The sequence below is a fragment of the Chlorocebus sabaeus genome, chromosome 21, assembly GCF_047675955.1.
Source record: "Chlorocebus sabaeus isolate Y175 chromosome 21, mChlSab1.0.hap1, whole genome shotgun sequence".
Lineage (NCBI taxonomy): Eukaryota > Metazoa > Chordata > Mammalia > Primates > Cercopithecidae > Chlorocebus > Chlorocebus sabaeus.
This window is the reverse complement of record NC_132924.1, coordinates 56,566,496-56,584,762: the sequence shown is the minus strand read 5'-3', so window position 1 is coordinate 56,584,762 and position 18,267 is coordinate 56,566,496. Positions and strand designations below refer to the sequence as shown.

The 18,267-nt window shown below is 39.2% G+C and overlaps 1 protein-coding gene across 2 annotated transcripts in view; it reads right to left on the bottom strand.

Annotated features, from left to right (window-relative positions):
• SLC25A13 (solute carrier family 25 member 13) overlaps positions 1–18,267 on the bottom strand; it is a 210,262-nt gene that overhangs the window by 156,739 nt on the left and 35,256 nt on the right. For both annotated transcript variants that reach the window (XM_007982099.3, XM_073009117.1), the window contains exon 3: positions 12,854–12,996. In XM_007982099.3, coding sequence (XP_007980290.2) covers positions 12,854–12,996 — 143 coding nt within the window. The remainder of the gene's footprint in view (positions 1–12,853; positions 12,997–18,267) is intronic.

Below are 18,267 nucleotides of genomic sequence, written 5' to 3'. Positions count from 1 at the left end.
CTAATGACTACTCTCAAGGGCAAAGAATCTTGCAAAGGCCATCAGAACTTCTAAGCAAAGACGTATGCAAAGTTCTTGTGCAAAGCTCAATTTTAAACATTCTTCTCTACGCATAGAAAGTTTCATGGTAGAGCAAACTGGGCACAACCCAGAAAGAACTGGGTCCAAATGCTAGTTCTACCACTCATTAGCTATATGACTTTGAGCAAATTATTTAACCTCTCTAATTCTCCACCTCCCTTTGTAATATGGGGGGTGAAAATATTTATTTTAAGGCCTTGTATGAAGATTGAATAAGAAAACAGGTGGAAATTGTTAGCACCAGATATGGAATCCTAGATATGCTCAGTAACTATTCATTTCCTTCATCCTTTGGTCCAACCATGTAGGAAAAATATCAGCATAGCTACTGCTCACAGAATATTTTTATTTTATAAGTTCTTTAAGAAATAAAAGTTGCCCTTCTCCAAGCTTCCTCACCTCTCTGCAAAGATCCCTATCACCCAGCAGGCACAATCTGGAGTCTACCAGGACTAATTACATTCTTCTCTTTATTCTGTGAATGTCAGCCTTGACCAGCAGTCCCAGATACCTGGGTTACCCTTTACCACTCATATCTAATCCCGGAGAGGCCCTGGGCTTTCTCTATTCTGTCATCATCTCCCAGAAACCCTCCAACTGTGTCCTCTAAAATTCAATGTACAGTGACCAAAATCTCCTCCTCAATCCCTTCTATAAAATATCTCTTCACTTTCTTGCTCTAACCAATACCTGACAGTCCTTGAGGACAATGCTTCCACTGTAGACCCTTCTCAGGTAGGGATGAGCTTTCCTTCTGCAGTCCTGGGTTGCCCCAGGCCTATAAGCAGGTTGGCTAGTAAACTCCATATTCTCCTTCCTAACCCCCATCCATTCAAATATTCACATCATCTGACTATACCACTCAGCATACCTCTTGCTTCTGTGACCTAATAACCCTGGATTCCCCTCTCACCCCGTATTTTAGCTCCTGGCTCGATGACACTCTCTCAACTCCTATCTTAGTTCTCAATATTTTCAACATACTTATCCTTCAATATACTGATCCTTCAAACACTAAGGCCTCCAATTACATTAACTCATCTCTTCCTATGGCCTTTCTTCTATCCTTCCTCCGTCATTCACTCCCATGGTCACACTCTAGACTTTACTTGCCATTACCAAAAACTCCTTTTTCTCAATTTCATGCATCTCACTTTATGGCCACTATCTTCTAGTCTTCCTGTTCAGTCCCTCATAAACGTATCCCATTGATCAACAACCTTCAACCATGCTGAAATTCACAATTCATTAAGCATGCCACCTTCTCACCATCCCTCATTGCATCCTACCCAATGTCCTCTCTTTGCTCCTTGCCCAGACTAAATCTATAGTCTATCATCATAATTACTCCCTTGCACGCCCCTGCACCTACCTCCCTGGAACCTGGCCTATTCTGGATTATTCAATGGCCATGACCTCAACCCTAGCTACATCCAACCCTTACTATCTGAACCTGAACAGCTGACCTTACCTGAAAAACACACAGCCACACTAACTTGTCTCACTTTAAATTTCATGATCACTAATCCTCAGGTAAGCACTCAAGTGGCTCCTGCCCAGCCATCATGCTGTTCCTTATACATTCACCCTCCCACATTTAGATAACTATGTAGTATACGAATCTCTCTCCACAAACTGCCAATACCTCAACCTGCACCTCCATCTCATCTATTTCCTGGAGAAAAATCAAAGAAACCAAAAGACAACCTGCCCCAAATCTCACCACTACATCTACACTCTGCTTCTACCCTAGTCTCTACCTTCTCTTCTATTCTTCTAGCTCAGTGTTTCTCAAAATTTTTAGGTCTCAGGACCTCTTAACACGGTTGTAAATTGTTGAGGTCCCCAGAGAGCTTTTATTAATGTGGATTATAGCTATCATATTTACTGTACAGAAATTAAAATTGAGAAATTTAGAAAATATTTATTTCATTAAAAAGTAACTCTATTAGATGGTAATACAAAACATTTGTATGAAAAAGAACTATACTTTTTTTATTTTTAATGGTAGAGACAGGGTCTTGCTATGTTGGCCAGGCTGGTCTCAAACTCCTGGCCTCAAGCGATCCTCCTGCCTCAGCCTCCCAGAATGCTGGGATTACATGCATGAGCCAGCACACACTGCCAAAGACCTATATTTTCTAAAACAGAAAATTTAGTGAGAAAAGCAGTTTTATATCTTTACAAATCTCTTAAATGTCTGACTTTAATGGAAAACAGCTGCATTCAATCTGCTGTAATATGTTGTTTTGGTTGAAGAATATGAAAGGATTTCAGTCTCACACAGATTCATAGTTAGAAAAGAAGTATTTTAATGGCCATTTTAGATAATTAGCGATGTTCTTTGATACAACACCAAATCCCAATAAGTAAAGTTTCTTAAAGACTAGTGGCAATGTGCAATCTGAAACTATATTAGTGAACTTTTCTCCTCTCTGTTACCTTAAAATTCATCGGTCTATGACTCACTTTTCAAACTATCTTTTACCCATGCATAATTTTGTAACGCCATGCATTCCAGTCAACTGGGAAAACACTGTTTCTCTATATTATGCAGATCATCCAAATGTTAGGAAACTTCATTAAACTATATTTAAAAGCCACATTCATTAACATCACCACCAATGACATCAGAAAGTCTTCAAGTATTAGGAAGATGAAACACGAAAATTTTAAATCTTTCAAATAAGTTATTCTTTCCAATGAAAATGGTAGCCCGTATCCCCTAGAAGAAGACTAGCTCAACTAGCAACTCAAAACAAGTACTTTTCCTCAGACAACCACCATACTACATTAAAGAGTTCTTTATGCATACTTACCATTACTCAGAATTTTAAAATGTAATCTTGTGTAATCAAGAGCAAGATTTAATAAAATCAATGATTTTGACTGCTTCTTCAAAGACATTCTGAAGCAGAATCAGTATGATAATGATGATGATGAATGTGTAATGAAGAAAATAATGATTGCTTACTCTGTTTGGATTGGTGTCTGTCTTATTCTGTTCAGGTTATTACGACAAAATATCCTAGTACTTGGTAATTTATAAGTAACAGAATTTACTGCTCACAGTTCTGGGGGTTGGGAAGTCCAAGATCAAGGCAGTAGTAGGTCTGGTGTCTGGTGAAGACTTTCTCCTTCATAGATGGTGCCTTCTTGCTACATCCTCACATGGCAGAACGGACAAACAGGTTCCCTCAAACTCTAATCATCTCCCCAAAGTTCTACCTCTTCACACTATCACCATGCAGGTTAGGTTTCAACATGAATTCTGGAGGGACATCAATGTTCAGACAAAACCTTATTTGCCATTAAGCCACCAGAAGTTTTATTCACTATTGCTTTCAGAAACATCAGCTCAAATATCAACATGGTGAAAAAGGCAGATCATGCTTTTACTATTGTGCAAATAGTTTTGACTTCCTGGACTTCTGAAAAGTTCTCAGGGGCTTCCAGGAGTCCACTGGCTACACTTTGAGGTCAGGTGTTCTAGTTGAACTCTCCATACTCTTACAAGAGGCCAACCTTCTAGATAATGCTCCAGAATGTCTTTCCTTTCTCTCCTACATTGCCAATGTTATCTACTCTCAAATGAGTCTTTCCCATTGGCAGACATTATTTATTCACCTAGAAAAAAACCTCCTTCAACCTCCCTTTTCCTTCCAGTTATGGCCTTATTTCTCACCCTTCCTTTTCAATAAAACTCCCCAAAAGAAGGCTTGGATTGGTAAGCAGGAGGAGCCAGGTAAGAGGAGAAGGAGCGCTATCTGTACATATGAATGAGAAGCGAAATCAGCAACCAGTCAGCAATCAACCCTTTCTGAAATTAAAAAGAAAAAGAAAACCCAGGCACCTGACATTCCTAGAGATTTTCTAATACATCAGCAACATAATACAAACCTTTTTAAAAATTCTTTTTAATTTACTGCCTGTAGACAGTGTCTAGCCACCACATTGCACACACACCCCCCTCCATGATTTCAGACATCAAATATTAACACAAAGTGAGTAATGCTAAAAGAAAGGGGGTTAATCAGACACCTTGAGAGAAAGGAAAAAATAACACTGATTCAATGAGAGCTGTTAATGAAGCTTTTTGTTTTGGTAGATTAATTTGGGAGTCTGATGACTAAGAAGAAAATCTAAGCTTCTCAGGTGACTGCTATTGATTACTATCAAGGTTTTTTTTTTTTAATTGAAGAGATGCTTTTGCTAAATTCTATAGTTTATGAATTTCAGGTGTTTATCTGAAATCTATGTCTACCCTAATAGTATAGAAAACTTTCCTCATTAGCAAATTGAAAGACCTCCCCTTATTGATTCCGTATTATAACCTGACAGATGATGAACATTTCAGGCTGTGAACTGCTGATGTTTAAATACATTACCCTAATACTCTTTAAGTATTGCCAATTGTAAACCTCATTAACTCCCAGCATGTGGCCAAGGCCTGGATTTCATCGTGACAGCCTCACAAAATGAAAACAGGTATATAAAAATCATTTTATCATCAACATTATTATATCCTCCTTCACCTTGTGAAATCTTTAAAAGGCCATATATTTTTTCCTCAGAAAAAGAATAGCAAACATAGGAAAGGCAGAGAACATGCTTTATTTATACAGGCCACACATTTCTAATCTTTAGATTTCTTTTTCATCTTTTTCTTCTTTGATGCCCTTATTCTTCATGCATCAAAACAGGAACTGTCCAGGACTCAATCTCTTTACTCTGAACAGAAAGGAATTATTTGAGGCCGGGCATAGTGGCTCACACCTATAATCCCAGCACTTTGGGAGGGCTGAGGCAGGTGGATCGCTTGAGGTCAGGAATTCGAGAGCAGCCTGGCCAATATGGTGAGACCCCATCTCTACTAAAAATACAAAAATTAGCCGGGTGTGGTGGTGCATGCCTGTAATTGCAGCTACGGGGGAGGCTGTAGCAGGAGGATTGCTTGAGCCCAGGAGGCGGAGGTTACAGTGAGCTGAGATCATGCCACTGCACTCCAGCCTGAGACTGTCTCAAAAAAAAAAAAAAAAAAGAAAAAAAAATTATTTAAGGGTTTGATTATATTGCTGTCATTTTGGTACAACAAAGTGGCAGGGGGCTGACAAGGTAGTAAAATGAATCTGTCAGCCTCATCACTAGCAAATTGAGACAACTAACATCCCTTCTCCAAAAGAAGCGCCAACTTCTGTCTGCACGTGGAGTGCAAAGAGGTTCCACACTGGAGATGAAAGACATATGTGTGGTAAATTCCTATGTGACCCTAGCAAGCCGACTGGATCCCTGAGCCACCCGGTGCCCACCCCACAGACAGTGCTTGGTACCCGTAACCCTCAGTGAGTCAGGCACTCAACACCTCCAGCTTATTCTAGTCCCATATAGTCTTCCCAGGTGAGAAGGTCAGTCACAAGTGAAGACAGTTTTTTAGCCTCGACTCCCTTTAACAAGACAACAGTCAAACACAACAACAAATAGAACATTTGCAAAGATCAAAGGAAAGATTTTCGCCTTGCTCTTAACAGACAAGTTGTGTGAACAATGTATAAAAATTATACTTAGAAGATATACAAAGCTTTATTCTCATTTTGAATAAAAAAAATAATAATCACAACCAAATCTAAAAGGTACAGTTCAGTTATGTGGTTCAGTATCAGTAAGGAGGTCTAGGCCCTAAGAAGTCCTTAGAGTCCCACCTCTTCCTCAAATGCTGGGACAAGCCCTCTTCACTCATTAAGGCCCACCAAAAACAAAAGGCTTCCAGCCCTAGACACTCAAAGTCTCCTCTCATCTCCCTTACGGAACTTCATAAATTGATTAAACCCATCATTAAGTAGATTAAAACAGTGGAATGCAGGGAGGTCCAAACACAACAAAGAGTATTAACAGCAAGTATGCTGTTACACAGGCAAATCATGCCAATCCCCTCATTCAAATTAGCCTTTGATGGCTCTCCAGCACTCTCAAGATAAAGAACTCCAATCCTTAATATGAGGTACAAGTCCCTACACAGTCTGGGCACAGCCCACCTCTCCCACCACCATGCCCTGCACTTCCGTGCTCCAGGCATGCCAGCCTCTGCATTTCAAAACAGAGGGCCTTTGCAAGTGCTGTTCCCTCTGCCTGCAACTCTCTGTCCTCTGTACTCCCACCTCCAACTCCTGCAGCTCAGATGTCACTCATGGAAAGTCTTCCCAACTTCCCAGTCCAAATGAAGCCCCTATTTGCTGTTACTCACACCATCCCTCTCTTTCATAGCAGTATCACATCAATTCACATTTCTTTCAGGCTCCCTGATGAATACCTATCTGCTCCATTAAATTAGAAGTTCCAAGAGGGCAACAAGCACTGTGCTTTTTTTCCACTCACCATGTTATCCTCAATATACACAACTGTGCCGAGCACAGAGACGAGGTTCCCAAAGAGCTGCTGAATGACTGGAGAGTGTTCAGAGAGAAGCTCCAGCACGGATGGCTGACCAAGGCACCCAAGGCACTCACGCATCATTCCATTAGAAACAAGAGTGCCACAGAAAACAGGATCCCTCCCTCAGCAAGCTGGAGGTGTTAAGGCCGTAAGTGCACAGGCATTTAAATTCCCTGCCCGGAGTTCCAACCCAGCCCACACATAGGTGAAGTCTTTAGAAAGCGGCCATGACCTCACAGAGACAGTTCACAATAGGGGTCTCTGCCTGGAAAATGTCTGGATCAAGCCAAAATACCACTAGAAAAAGATATTTTCTGGATCAGGCTGGCAAAAGAAAATTCTTCACAACTATAAGCTTTCTGATGTCCCGGAAAAAAACAGCTACATGAGTGTATTCATTTCCTGGGGCCGCTGTGACAAATTACAACGGGAAAATAAAACTGGTACACTGAAGAGGCATCTGCACTTCCAGGTTCACTGCAGCATTATTCACAATAGCCAAGATATGCAATCAACTCCAGTGCCCATAACAGATGAATGGATGAAGAAAATGTGATACATGCACACAATGGAACACTATTAAGCCTTTAAAAAGGAGATCCTCTCACTTGTGACAATATGGATGAACGTGAAGGACAATATGTTAAGTGAAATAAGCCAGGCACAGAAAGACAAATACTACATGATCTCACTTATACATGGAATCTAAAAAAGTCAAACTCATAGAAACAGAGAGTGGACTGGTGGTTGCCAGGGCCTTGCTTGGGGGAAGGGGACAGTATGGGGAAAGGCCCTGGGGTGATGTTGGTCCAACAACACAAAATTTTAGTTAGAGGAGTAAGCTCAAGAGACCTATTGTACAACATACTGACTATACTTAATAATCATATATTGTATACTTGAAAATTACTAAGAGTAGATTTTGAGTGTTCTCAACACAAAAAGAAATAAGTATATGAGGTAATGGACATGCTAATTAGCTTGCTTTAGCCATTCTACAATGTATACATATTTCAAAAAATCACGTTGTATATCATAAATATATTCAACCTTGTCAATTAGAAAATATAAATAGCTGGAGTTAGGTGGGGTGGCTCACACCTATAATAATCCCAGCACTTTGGGAGGCCAAGGCAGGTGGGTTGCTTGAGATCAGGAGTTTGAGACCAGCCTGGCCAACGTGATAAAACAATGTCTCTACTAAAAATACAAAAATTAGTAGGGCATGGTTGTGGACCCCTGTAATCCCAGCTACTCAGGAGTCTGAGGCAGGAGAATTGCTTGAACCAGGAGGCAGAGGTTGCAATGAGCTGAGATCATGCCACTGCACTCCAGTCTGGGCAACAGAGCAAGACTCCATCTCAAAAAAAATAAATAAATAAAATATAAACAGCAAAGTTCAGTGGCACATGCCTGTAATCTCTGCTACTCCAGAAGCTAAAGCAGGAGGATAGCCTGAGCCTAGGAATTTGAGACCAGCCTGGGCAACAGAGCAAGACCTTTTGCCTAAAAATAAAATAAAATATAAATAAACAAATAAATAAAACAAATTACCATAAATTGGGTTGCTTAACACAATAAAATTTATTCTATCACAGTTCTAGGGATGAGAAGCCCTAAATCAAGAGTTCAATAAGGCCACAGACTCTCCAAAGGCTCTTGCGGAAAATCCCTTCTTGCCTCTTCCAACATCTGGTGACTCCAGACATTCCTTGGTTTATGGCTGCATCGCTCTAATCTCCACTTCTGTGGTCACCCTGTCTCTTCCTCTTCCCTGTTTCTGTGTCAACTCTCCCTTTGCCTCTATCTTCTAATGACATTTGTGATGGAATTTAGAGCCCATCCAAACAACCCAGAGTAATATCTTCACCTCAAAATCCTTGATTTAATCACAGATGCAAAGACCCTTTTTCCAAATAAGGTAATATTTACAAATTCCAGGGATTAGGACTAGATCTCTTTGGGTGGCCATTATTCAGCCTGTTAAGGTGAGTAACAGAATTCGAAACACAGTTTCCATTCATGGGCTTTTGCGAAAATGCTTCTTAGTACATTTAACTAAATTTAGTCAACAAATTGATACAAAACTCTAATTTGATTATTACACATTATACACATGTACTGAACTAACACTCGGTATCCAATATGTACAATTATTACATGCCAACTAGAAATCAAAGGAAAAAAAAAACTGAGATGTTCAAGGTTTTTGCAACTAAAAGATTTGTTATAGGGCAAAGGATTAAGGCCATCTAACATTTTCCGTGTCACAGTAAAACACTGAGATTTAAGATAATACAAAATCTAAAAGCAAATGTCAACTAAAGAGGACTGTGCGATTATGAGAAGAGGCAGCTCAGAACACTGAAAAGGCCAAGGAATTTAAAACCTGACAGGCCTGAGCACCTTTTAGCTACAAACTGTTTAAATACCAAGAGCTTCAGATAGCTCATCGATAAAACCAAGAAAACAAAGTCAGCCTTTCAAATCTGTCACAAACTTTTGAGAAAATACACACATTATGTTATATTATATATGTAAAATATATGTTACATTGTTGTTATCTGATAAATGTAAGTCTGAATTTTTGGAGATTATATGTTTTAAAAAAAGAAAAAGCATGTCTATTACTGGGAAGGGGGATAAAATAGAAGGCAAAGTACATCAGAAGGCATTCCAATTATTTATTATTTTATTTTATTTTATTTTATTTTATTTTATTTTATTTTATTTTATTTTATTTTTGAGACGGAGTCCCGCTCTGTCACTGAAGCTGGAGTGCAATGGCACGATCTCTACTCACTGCAGCCTCCAGCTCCTGGGTTTAAGTGATGCTCTTGCCTCAGCCTCCCAAGTAGCTGGGATTACTGGTGACAGCCACCATGCCCGGCTAATTTTTTTGTATTTTTAGTAGAGATGGGGTTTCGCCATGTTGGTCAGGCTGGTCTCGAACTCCTGACCTCAGGTGATCCGCCTGCCTCGGCATCCCAAAGTGCTGGGATTACAGGCATAAGCCACTGCACTCAGCCTATTTATTTATTTTTTAAAATATTTTTGCTCTTTCGTATATCTTCAGAGGTCTTCCAATTCTATCAAATAAAGGCCCATAAACACACTAATGTATGTAGGAACCAAAATTTTCACAGAGAGAAAGAGACACAAAATTTTAAAAGCAAAGAAAAATATTATAATGTTAAATTTAAAAGGAGATGTCATTAGGAACTTTTAATTTTTTAAAGTTTGTATATTTCCCAGCTCTTCTCACTGAAAAGTCAGAGGAGTAACACCCTGGTAACACTAAGCCAGTGCCCAGAGCTTTGTTTCTAAGCACCATTCCCAGATAAAAGGAATGAGACCTTCTTGTCGGGGCAGGGCGGGGGGAGGAAGTGATTTCCAGGTCAAAGGCAGGAACAGCCCAAGGTGAGCCTGGAACAACTAATTTGTCAAAAGCACCGAGCATCTGAAAGCTGAGAATAAGAAGCCAGCTTGAAGCCCAGCCCTCCCACTGACCACATTTGAGACACTTTGCATATAAGAGCATACTGGTAATGGAGTATAATACAGAATTAAAGTAAGTAAATCCAGTAATTTATGTTGATATAAAAGATTAAAAGAGAAAGAAAAGGGGGGGGGGAGGAAAGAAAGTTTCTGTTTACTAAAGAATGTTGGACAGTAAGTATAGGAGAAATTATAGGATTAGAAAAATCGCCACCTTTTAAACATCAATAGAATAACTGATTCAGCAAAGAATCATCATCGATGCTAAAACCATTAGGTGAAAGGTTGCTGGAGAAAAGGATATCCATGTGATCCTGATGTATCATCCCACAGATTATCTACTCATATATAACGACAAAATGGAGTCTTTACAATGGAAATATCAGGTGGATGCCACCTTCATCAACTGATCAAACAGCATCACCAACGCCTGGACACTATCCCTCCTGAGGACATACAATAGGTAGTAAAGAATAGCTCCTAACCTATACCCCAAAATGTATCCTGAATTGAATCAGACAATGAGGAAACAATCAGACAAGTCCAGAATGCAGGACCTTCAACAAAATAACTGGCCTGGATTTCAAAAGTCAGTATCATGAAAAACAATATAATGTTTCTGTTCTGTTTTAGAGTAAAGGAGACATAACAAAATGCAGTATAATCTTCAATAAAAAAACAAAAAAGAAACAAGAATAGGCAAAGAGCCATTTGAGGTAGGGGAAGGGAGGTGAAGACACCAGATCTGTAAATATACTTGAAAGTTCTAGTATATTTAAATATGGATTAGACATTAGCTGATGTTTGATATGATCATTAATTCTCCTAAGTGTGATAATAGCATGGGGGTTCATGCAGGAGAATGTTCTTAGTCTCAGAAGATAAATGCTGAAATATTGTGATGCATACAATTTATACTTAACCAAAAAAAGAAATTATGTGTGTATGTGTTTGTGTGTAGAAAATGTGTGTGTACAAAGAGAGCACAAAGATGGTAAAAATGTTAATAAAAAGTCAATCTAGGTGAAGCGTATAGACTGTGTGCTCACTGTATTTTTCTCTCAACATTTTTTGTGGCTCAGAATTTTTTTTTGTAGTTTAAAATTTTTCCAAATTAGAAAAAACTGATCTCAAATATTAAGGCAGATAATTCATGTTGCATGTGAACTTGGTCACACTTCCTCTGAACCATGAGCCATTCTAGGGAGTGAAAAAACAATCCGATTTTCCACAGAAAAATGCTTGCTGGAATAAGTCTATGTTTTGCATAGCTTCAGCTTAAATGAACTACTGTGAAATACACCCCAGCCTTTTCCTGCGCCACCCTGCTCATATACTACATTTTCCTGCCAAGCAAAGACTCCACCTTGGGGTGAGGGTAGAAAACAACGGTAAGAAGGTTAAAAAGGAAACCTTCTGCCGCTTGAACAGAGAGAGAAGGCATAATCCAACAATCCTCCAGAAAACTGCAACAAGTAGATCATCTAATTCCCTGCCTGCTCCCTCCCACTCATCAAGGTCTTCATTTTACAGGAGGTCCTTTCCATTAAAAAAAAAAAAAAAAGGGTGACAAGTGCATAAATAAGAAAAGGAAAGTGCCAGTGAAAACTGAGAGTATTTGAAGTACACAAAGACATTATACATGGGTTATATTTCAAACCACTGCATGTGGGAAAATCAGACACATGAAGATTCCAATAAATAGAGAAAATTCAGTGCTAGAGAACTCCATCTCAGAGTGGTAGGTAACTGCAGTCTGTCAAAAGGGTGCTGGCAAGCAGCAGGAACAGAAGCGAAGTCTCCTACAGTTTACCTAGAGAAGGAAGAAGGCAAGGTCCTTTACAGTTTACCTAGAGGTTAGTTCTTGTACATTATACTTTGGCTATTAGCAGACATTGGTGTTTGATTAGCAAGAGTTCAGAGTCCGAAATTCTGTGTTTAATGGTAAAAGCCACTGCAATCTTATACAGCTTAAGAAAACCCCATCTTTAAAATGAAAGCAGAAGGCCAGATAAAGTGGCTCATGCCTGTAAATCCCAACACTTTGGGAGGCCGAGGCAAGCGGATGGCTTGAGCCCAGGAGTTTGAGACCAGCCTGGGCAATAGAGCAAAACCCCATCTCTACAAAAAAACACAAAAATTAGCTGGGCATGGTGGTGCACGCCTTTGGTACCAGCTACTCAGGAGACTGAGGTGGGAGGATCGCTTGTACCCGGAAGACAGAAGTTGCACTGAGCCAAGATCATGCCACTATACTCTAGCCTGGGCAACAGAGTGAGACCCTGCCTCAAAAGAGGGGGGAAAAAAAAGTTCCAACAAAATGGAAGCAGAGAAGACTGGTAGGGAAAAAAAGAATCCAAAGGCATTCTGCAGCGTGTCCTATTTAATTCTATATGGTACAGTTTCTTTCCTCTAGCTTTTGCAGAGTGCCTTTCTTGGGGCTTTGGAATTACATGTGAATTTTTAAAGGCGATTTGATCAGAAAGATTACAGAAAAGTTAACGTTCATAATTTACTCACAATTTTACAGCCGCCTTGAAAAATACCAAAGGCATATAAATACTGTCATATATCTGTACACCACCACCTTGATGACAATAATAGTTCTCGGAAACGGTAAAGTATTCTTTAAACAAGTCAAATATATACATACTGAATCCCCAACTTGAAACAATGATTGAAGGAAATAATTATTACTCAAATAATGTAATAATAGTAGTAGTAAGTACAGAAAATGGTCCTAAGAGATGGAAAGGTATACATTTAATCACTTCGTGGTCATTAGAGCAAAAGAAAGCTGTTTCAAACAAAAAGAATTAAATGAGATAATTAAAAATAAACATACCCATCTTTGGTCTGATCCACCACTCCACTTAAAAGTTCCACAGTCTTTGGATTAGGCTGGCTTTCTCCAAAAATGTTCAAGTATCGAGTGACAAAGTCATTGGGGGACATGAAAAATTCACCGTTTTTCTCAATGCTTGCATACTGTTTTTAAAAAAAGAAAAACAATATTTTATGTATTTGATTTTCAAAAGTATATAATCATGGGATCGATATGTGAAAAAGCTTAAAATATCCAAATGATAAAATATCAGATATGATTATGTACTCTTCACAATGACCATTATCTCCCAACACTTCAAAGAAAAAACAAGTCAAATTTTATGTGTATAAACTTAACTGGGAGCAATGCTTTCCCACAGGGACATTTGGCAATATCTGATGGCAATTAAGATTGTCATAACATGCGAGGAAGGGTGCTACTGACTCCAGCGGGTAGAGGCCAGGGATGTTGCTAAACATCCAACAATGCGCAGGATGACTCCCTGCAACAGACGGTTCTCCAGCCCAAAGTGTGGGCAATGTCCAGGTTCAGAAACCCTGGTTTACAGAAATTTGGAAAGACAAACTATGTCTTGCTTTTTAGCAAAGGCACATAGCTTTAAAAAAAAAAAAGTGGAACTACAAAGTCATGGAGACAAACAACCTAATTCCTTTGCCCCGTTTCTGCTTTAAGAGCATCAATGATACAAGAAAGGATGGCAAACAAGCTAATCTGGAAAGCAAACTACTAAGTGCATGTCATATTGGGCAATCTAATGGAGGGAGGCAGTAAATGCTGCTCTAGTTACTGTCCTCTCCATTCTAAAGCATTACCATGCAGAAATGCTCAGTAAGAATTAGATGGCATACAACGCTTCCTCACAGTGTTCTCCTAAGGTCTGGCCCTTAATGTGGTAACACTCCAGCCTGGATAAGAGGGAGCCCGCTAATTTCTGCTGCATGGAGCCCTAAGGGTAGAAATGCTGAGAAACCACATGGGATCTTGTGGCGTCCTTATGAAGCAGGACACGGCCTCTTGATCCTGGGGACAAAACAGTGGTTTGGGGACGCAGGATGCAAGGACAGTGCATCTACAAGAACAAGCCTAGCTGGGTGACAAGAACCACACTGGTAGCCATAGTGATGGAGGGTGCACATTGAAGTGCCAGGGCAGTGTCTCCCCTCTCTCTCTAATCCAAGTTAAGTCTGATAAAAACTGTTTTTAAAAGTCACTTGTCATTTCTACATTTTAATTCCAATGCAGACTAAGGCTTTGCTCAGATAGTAATAATAAGCTTTGGCGTCCCACGGGCCTGGACTGTGCCTCTTACCACCTGAATGGCCTCAGGTAGGTAACTAAAGCTTTTGGTAACTCAGGTTCCTCATTCATGAAATGAGTAGAACAACATTACAGCTTCATAAGACAGATGCTAGAAATAAATGAGATAATCATGTCATCTACTTAACACAATGCCCTATACACAATAAGTACTTTATATTACATAAATGTTCTATAGTATTGTCTTACAGGTAACATTTTTTTAGCACACTAAAAGGGAAAGGATCAAAGATGCCCCAGTGATCCTACCAGTCTTCAGTTAGCATTTAATTCAGCTTTTTGGACATGTAAAGAATTATATTTTGATTTTCCTAATTGAGCCAAAACAAGATGAAAATATAAAGGAAATATCACTGCTAATTACAGCAATCTTATGACTTAGGAGTTATACTACCTAAGCTTGCCCCTGATAGTGAATAATTTATTTTAATATACAATTTAACGTTTCTAGTACCAGTAGACATTTCCAGTTTTTAGTATTTTTAAATAAAGCTAAGGTAGCAAGCTTTGTATATAACATTTGTCCAAATTCCTGGCAATTTTCAAAGGCTAGGCTCCCAGAAGAGAAATTGTTAAGTCAAAGGAGAGGAACTTTTGGGCTCTGGGTACTTATTATCACACTGCTCCCTGGAAAAGATTGTACCAATTTACATGCCCACCAACAGTGTGTGAACATGCCCTTTACTCGCTTTGGCGCTATTATATTTGTTGCAAATATTTTTCCAGTTTGGTATTTTTATATAACTGAGTCTATAGAATTTTTTCTCCTTTGAAATTTCTTCCATTACTTTTCTAAGCTTAGACACTAGTTGTATTAGTCTGTTCTTACACTGCTAATAAAGACATACCCGAGACTGGGTAATTTATAAAGAAAAAGAGGTTTAATGGACTCACAGTTCCACATGGCTGGGGAGGCCTCACAATCATGGTGGAAGGCGAATGAGGAGCAAAGTCACGTCTTAACATGGCGGTAGGCAAGAGAGATTGTGCAGGGGAACTCCCATTTGTAAAACCATCAGACATCGTGAGACTCATTCACACCACGAGAACAGTATGAGGGAAACCACCCCCATGATTCAATGATCTCCACCTGGCTCCACCCTTTAAATGTGGGGATTATTCCAATTTAAACTGAAATTTGGGTGGGGACACAGCCAAACCATATCACCAGTCTTTCTTCATTTCAGGACTAAATATCAGAGAGTTTCTCTGAGTTTTTTTAAACTCTGCTCTCCCTGCAGCAGTGAGCAGAGGGTCCCTATAGGGGGAACGGACTATATCCTTATAGCCACCACATCTTTAAAATGTCATTAATCCTTCTTTGAGAGTATTTTTCACTAGTGACCTGAAGCCTTCCTCCCTTGCAATTTTCGGGAGTTTTATTATGATTAAACATACACCTGCAAAATGGGAAGAGTTTTAGGAGTTCTCATATAATGTTGTGTAATACTTATTGTCATCACCAAGAAATACCACCATACCCAGTGAAGATGACAGCAAACGAAACCAGAAGGAACCTATCACTACAAATGCCCATTCCCCAAGGGCAGGGGTCGTATCTGGCCTGCTCACCATCAGTCACAGTAAATTGATAAAGGTTTGTAAGCTGTAAATGAGCCAGGGTAGAACCATAATCATCCAGCTGCCCTTTTGCCATGAATCACTCACATCCTGGGACTGAAGGACAAATCCCCTACTGTTTTCCAACCACTGAGAAGGTGCACACAACAGGTCACTGCATCTGCCCATCCTTTGCTTTGATTCCCTGTTACAGGGATGAAACACAATATAATTAAGGATTTGAATCTGGATTGGGTATTTCATATTAGGGAACTATCATTAATTTTATTAGGTGCACAATGGGACTAAATATCAGAGACTGTGTAGGAGATTGTTTTTATTATTTGAAGCTCTATGCTAAATTATTTAGGGTGAATTATAGTGATAGCTAAGTTATACTTACATTAACATAAATCAGAAAAAAATGTATAAACTAATATGACAAGTATTACTTTAAATTAGATGATGGTTATGTGGGTGTTTACTACTCTATTTTCTGTATGTCTGAAAAATTATCACAATAAAGTTAAAAATAAATTTAAGAAACATAAATGGTCAATAAATATATTGCTCTATTTATTTAAAAAATGAATATTTTAAATAAGATACAATTTTTCAACTAACAGACTGGCATAGAGTCTTTTTTTTTTTTTAATTTATTTATTATTATTAAACTTCAAGTTGTAGGGTACATGTGCACAACATGCAGGTTTGCTACATATGTATACTTGTGCCATGTTGGTGTGCTGCACCCATCAACTCGTCATTTACATCAGGTATAACTCCCAATGCAATCCCTCCCCCCTCCCCCCTCCCCATGATAGGCCCCAGTGTGTGATGTTCCCCTTCCCGAGTCCAAGTGATCTCATTGTTCAGTTCCCGCCTATGAGTGAGAACATGCGGTGTTTGGTTTTCTGTTCTTGTGATAGTTTGCTGAGAATGATGGTTTCCAGCTGAATCCATGTCCCTACAAAGGACACAAACTCATCCTTTTTTATGGCTGCATAGTATTCCATGGTGTATATGTGCTACATTTTCTTAATCCAATCTGTCACTGATGGACATTTGGGTTGATTCCAAGTCTTTGCTATTGTGAATAGTGCTGCAATAAACATACGTGTGCATGTGTCTTTATAGTAGCATAATTTATAATCCTTTGAGTATATACCTAGTAATGGGATGGCTGGGTCATATGGTACATCTAGTTCTAGATCCTTGAGGAATCGCCATACTGTTTTCCATAATGGTTGAACTAGTTTACAATCCCACCAACAGTGTAAAAGTGTTCCTATTTCTCCACATCCTCTCCAGCACCTGTTGTTTCCTGACTTTTGAATGATCGCCATTCTAACTGGTGTGAGATGGTATCTCATTGTGGTTTTGATTTGCATTTCTCTGATGGCCAGTGATGATGAGCATTTTTTCATGTGTCTGTTCGCTGTATGAATGTCTTCTTTTGAGAAATGTCTGTTCATATCCTTTGCCCACTTTTGGATGGGGTTGTTTGTTTTTTTCTTGTAAATTTGTTTGAGTTCCTTGTAGGTTCTGGATATTAGCCCTTTGTCAGATGAGTAGATTGCAAAAATTTTCTCCCATTCTGTAGGTTGCCTGTTCACTCTGATGGTAGTTTCTTTTGCTGTGCAGAAGCTCTTTAGTTTAATGAGATCCCATTTGTCAATTTTGGCTTTTGCTGCCGTTGCTTTTGGTGTTTTAGACATGAAGTCTTTGCCCATGCCTATGTCCTGAATGGTACTACCTAGGTTTTCCTCTAGGATTTTTATGGTATTAGGTCTAACATTTAAGTCTCTAATCCATCTTGAATTAATTTTCGTATAAGGAGTAAGGAAAGGATCCAGTTTCAGCTTTCTACTTATGGCTAGCCAATTTTCCCAGCACCATTTATTAAATAGGGAATCCTTTCCCCATTTCTTGTTTCTCTCAGGTTTGTCAAAGATCAGACGGCTGTAGATGTGTGGTATTATTTCTGAGGACTCTGTTCTGTTCCATTGGTCTATATCTCTGTTTTGGTACCAGTACCATGCTGTTTTGGTTACTGTAGCCTTGTAGTATAGTTTGAAGTCAGGTAGCGTGATGCCTCCAGCTTTGTTCTTTTGACTTAGGATTGTCTTGGAGATGCGGGCTCTTTTTTGGTTCCATATGAACTTTAAAGCAGTTTTTTCCAATTCTGTGAAGAAGCTCATTGGTAGCTTGATGGGGATGGCATTGAATCTATAAATTACCTTGGGCAGTATGGCCATTTTCACGATATTGATTCTTCCTATCCATGAGCATGGTATGTTCTTCCATTTGTTTGTGTCCTCTTTTATTTCACTGAGCAGTGGTTTGTAGTTCTCCTTGAAGAGGTCCTTTACATCCCTTGTAAGTTGGATTCCTAGGTATTTTATTCTCTTTGAAGCAATTGTGAATGGAAGTTCATTCCTGATTTGGCTCTCTGTTTGACTGTCACTGGTGTATAAGAATGCTTGTGATTTTTGCACATTAATTTTGTATCCTGAGACTTTGCTGAAGTTGCT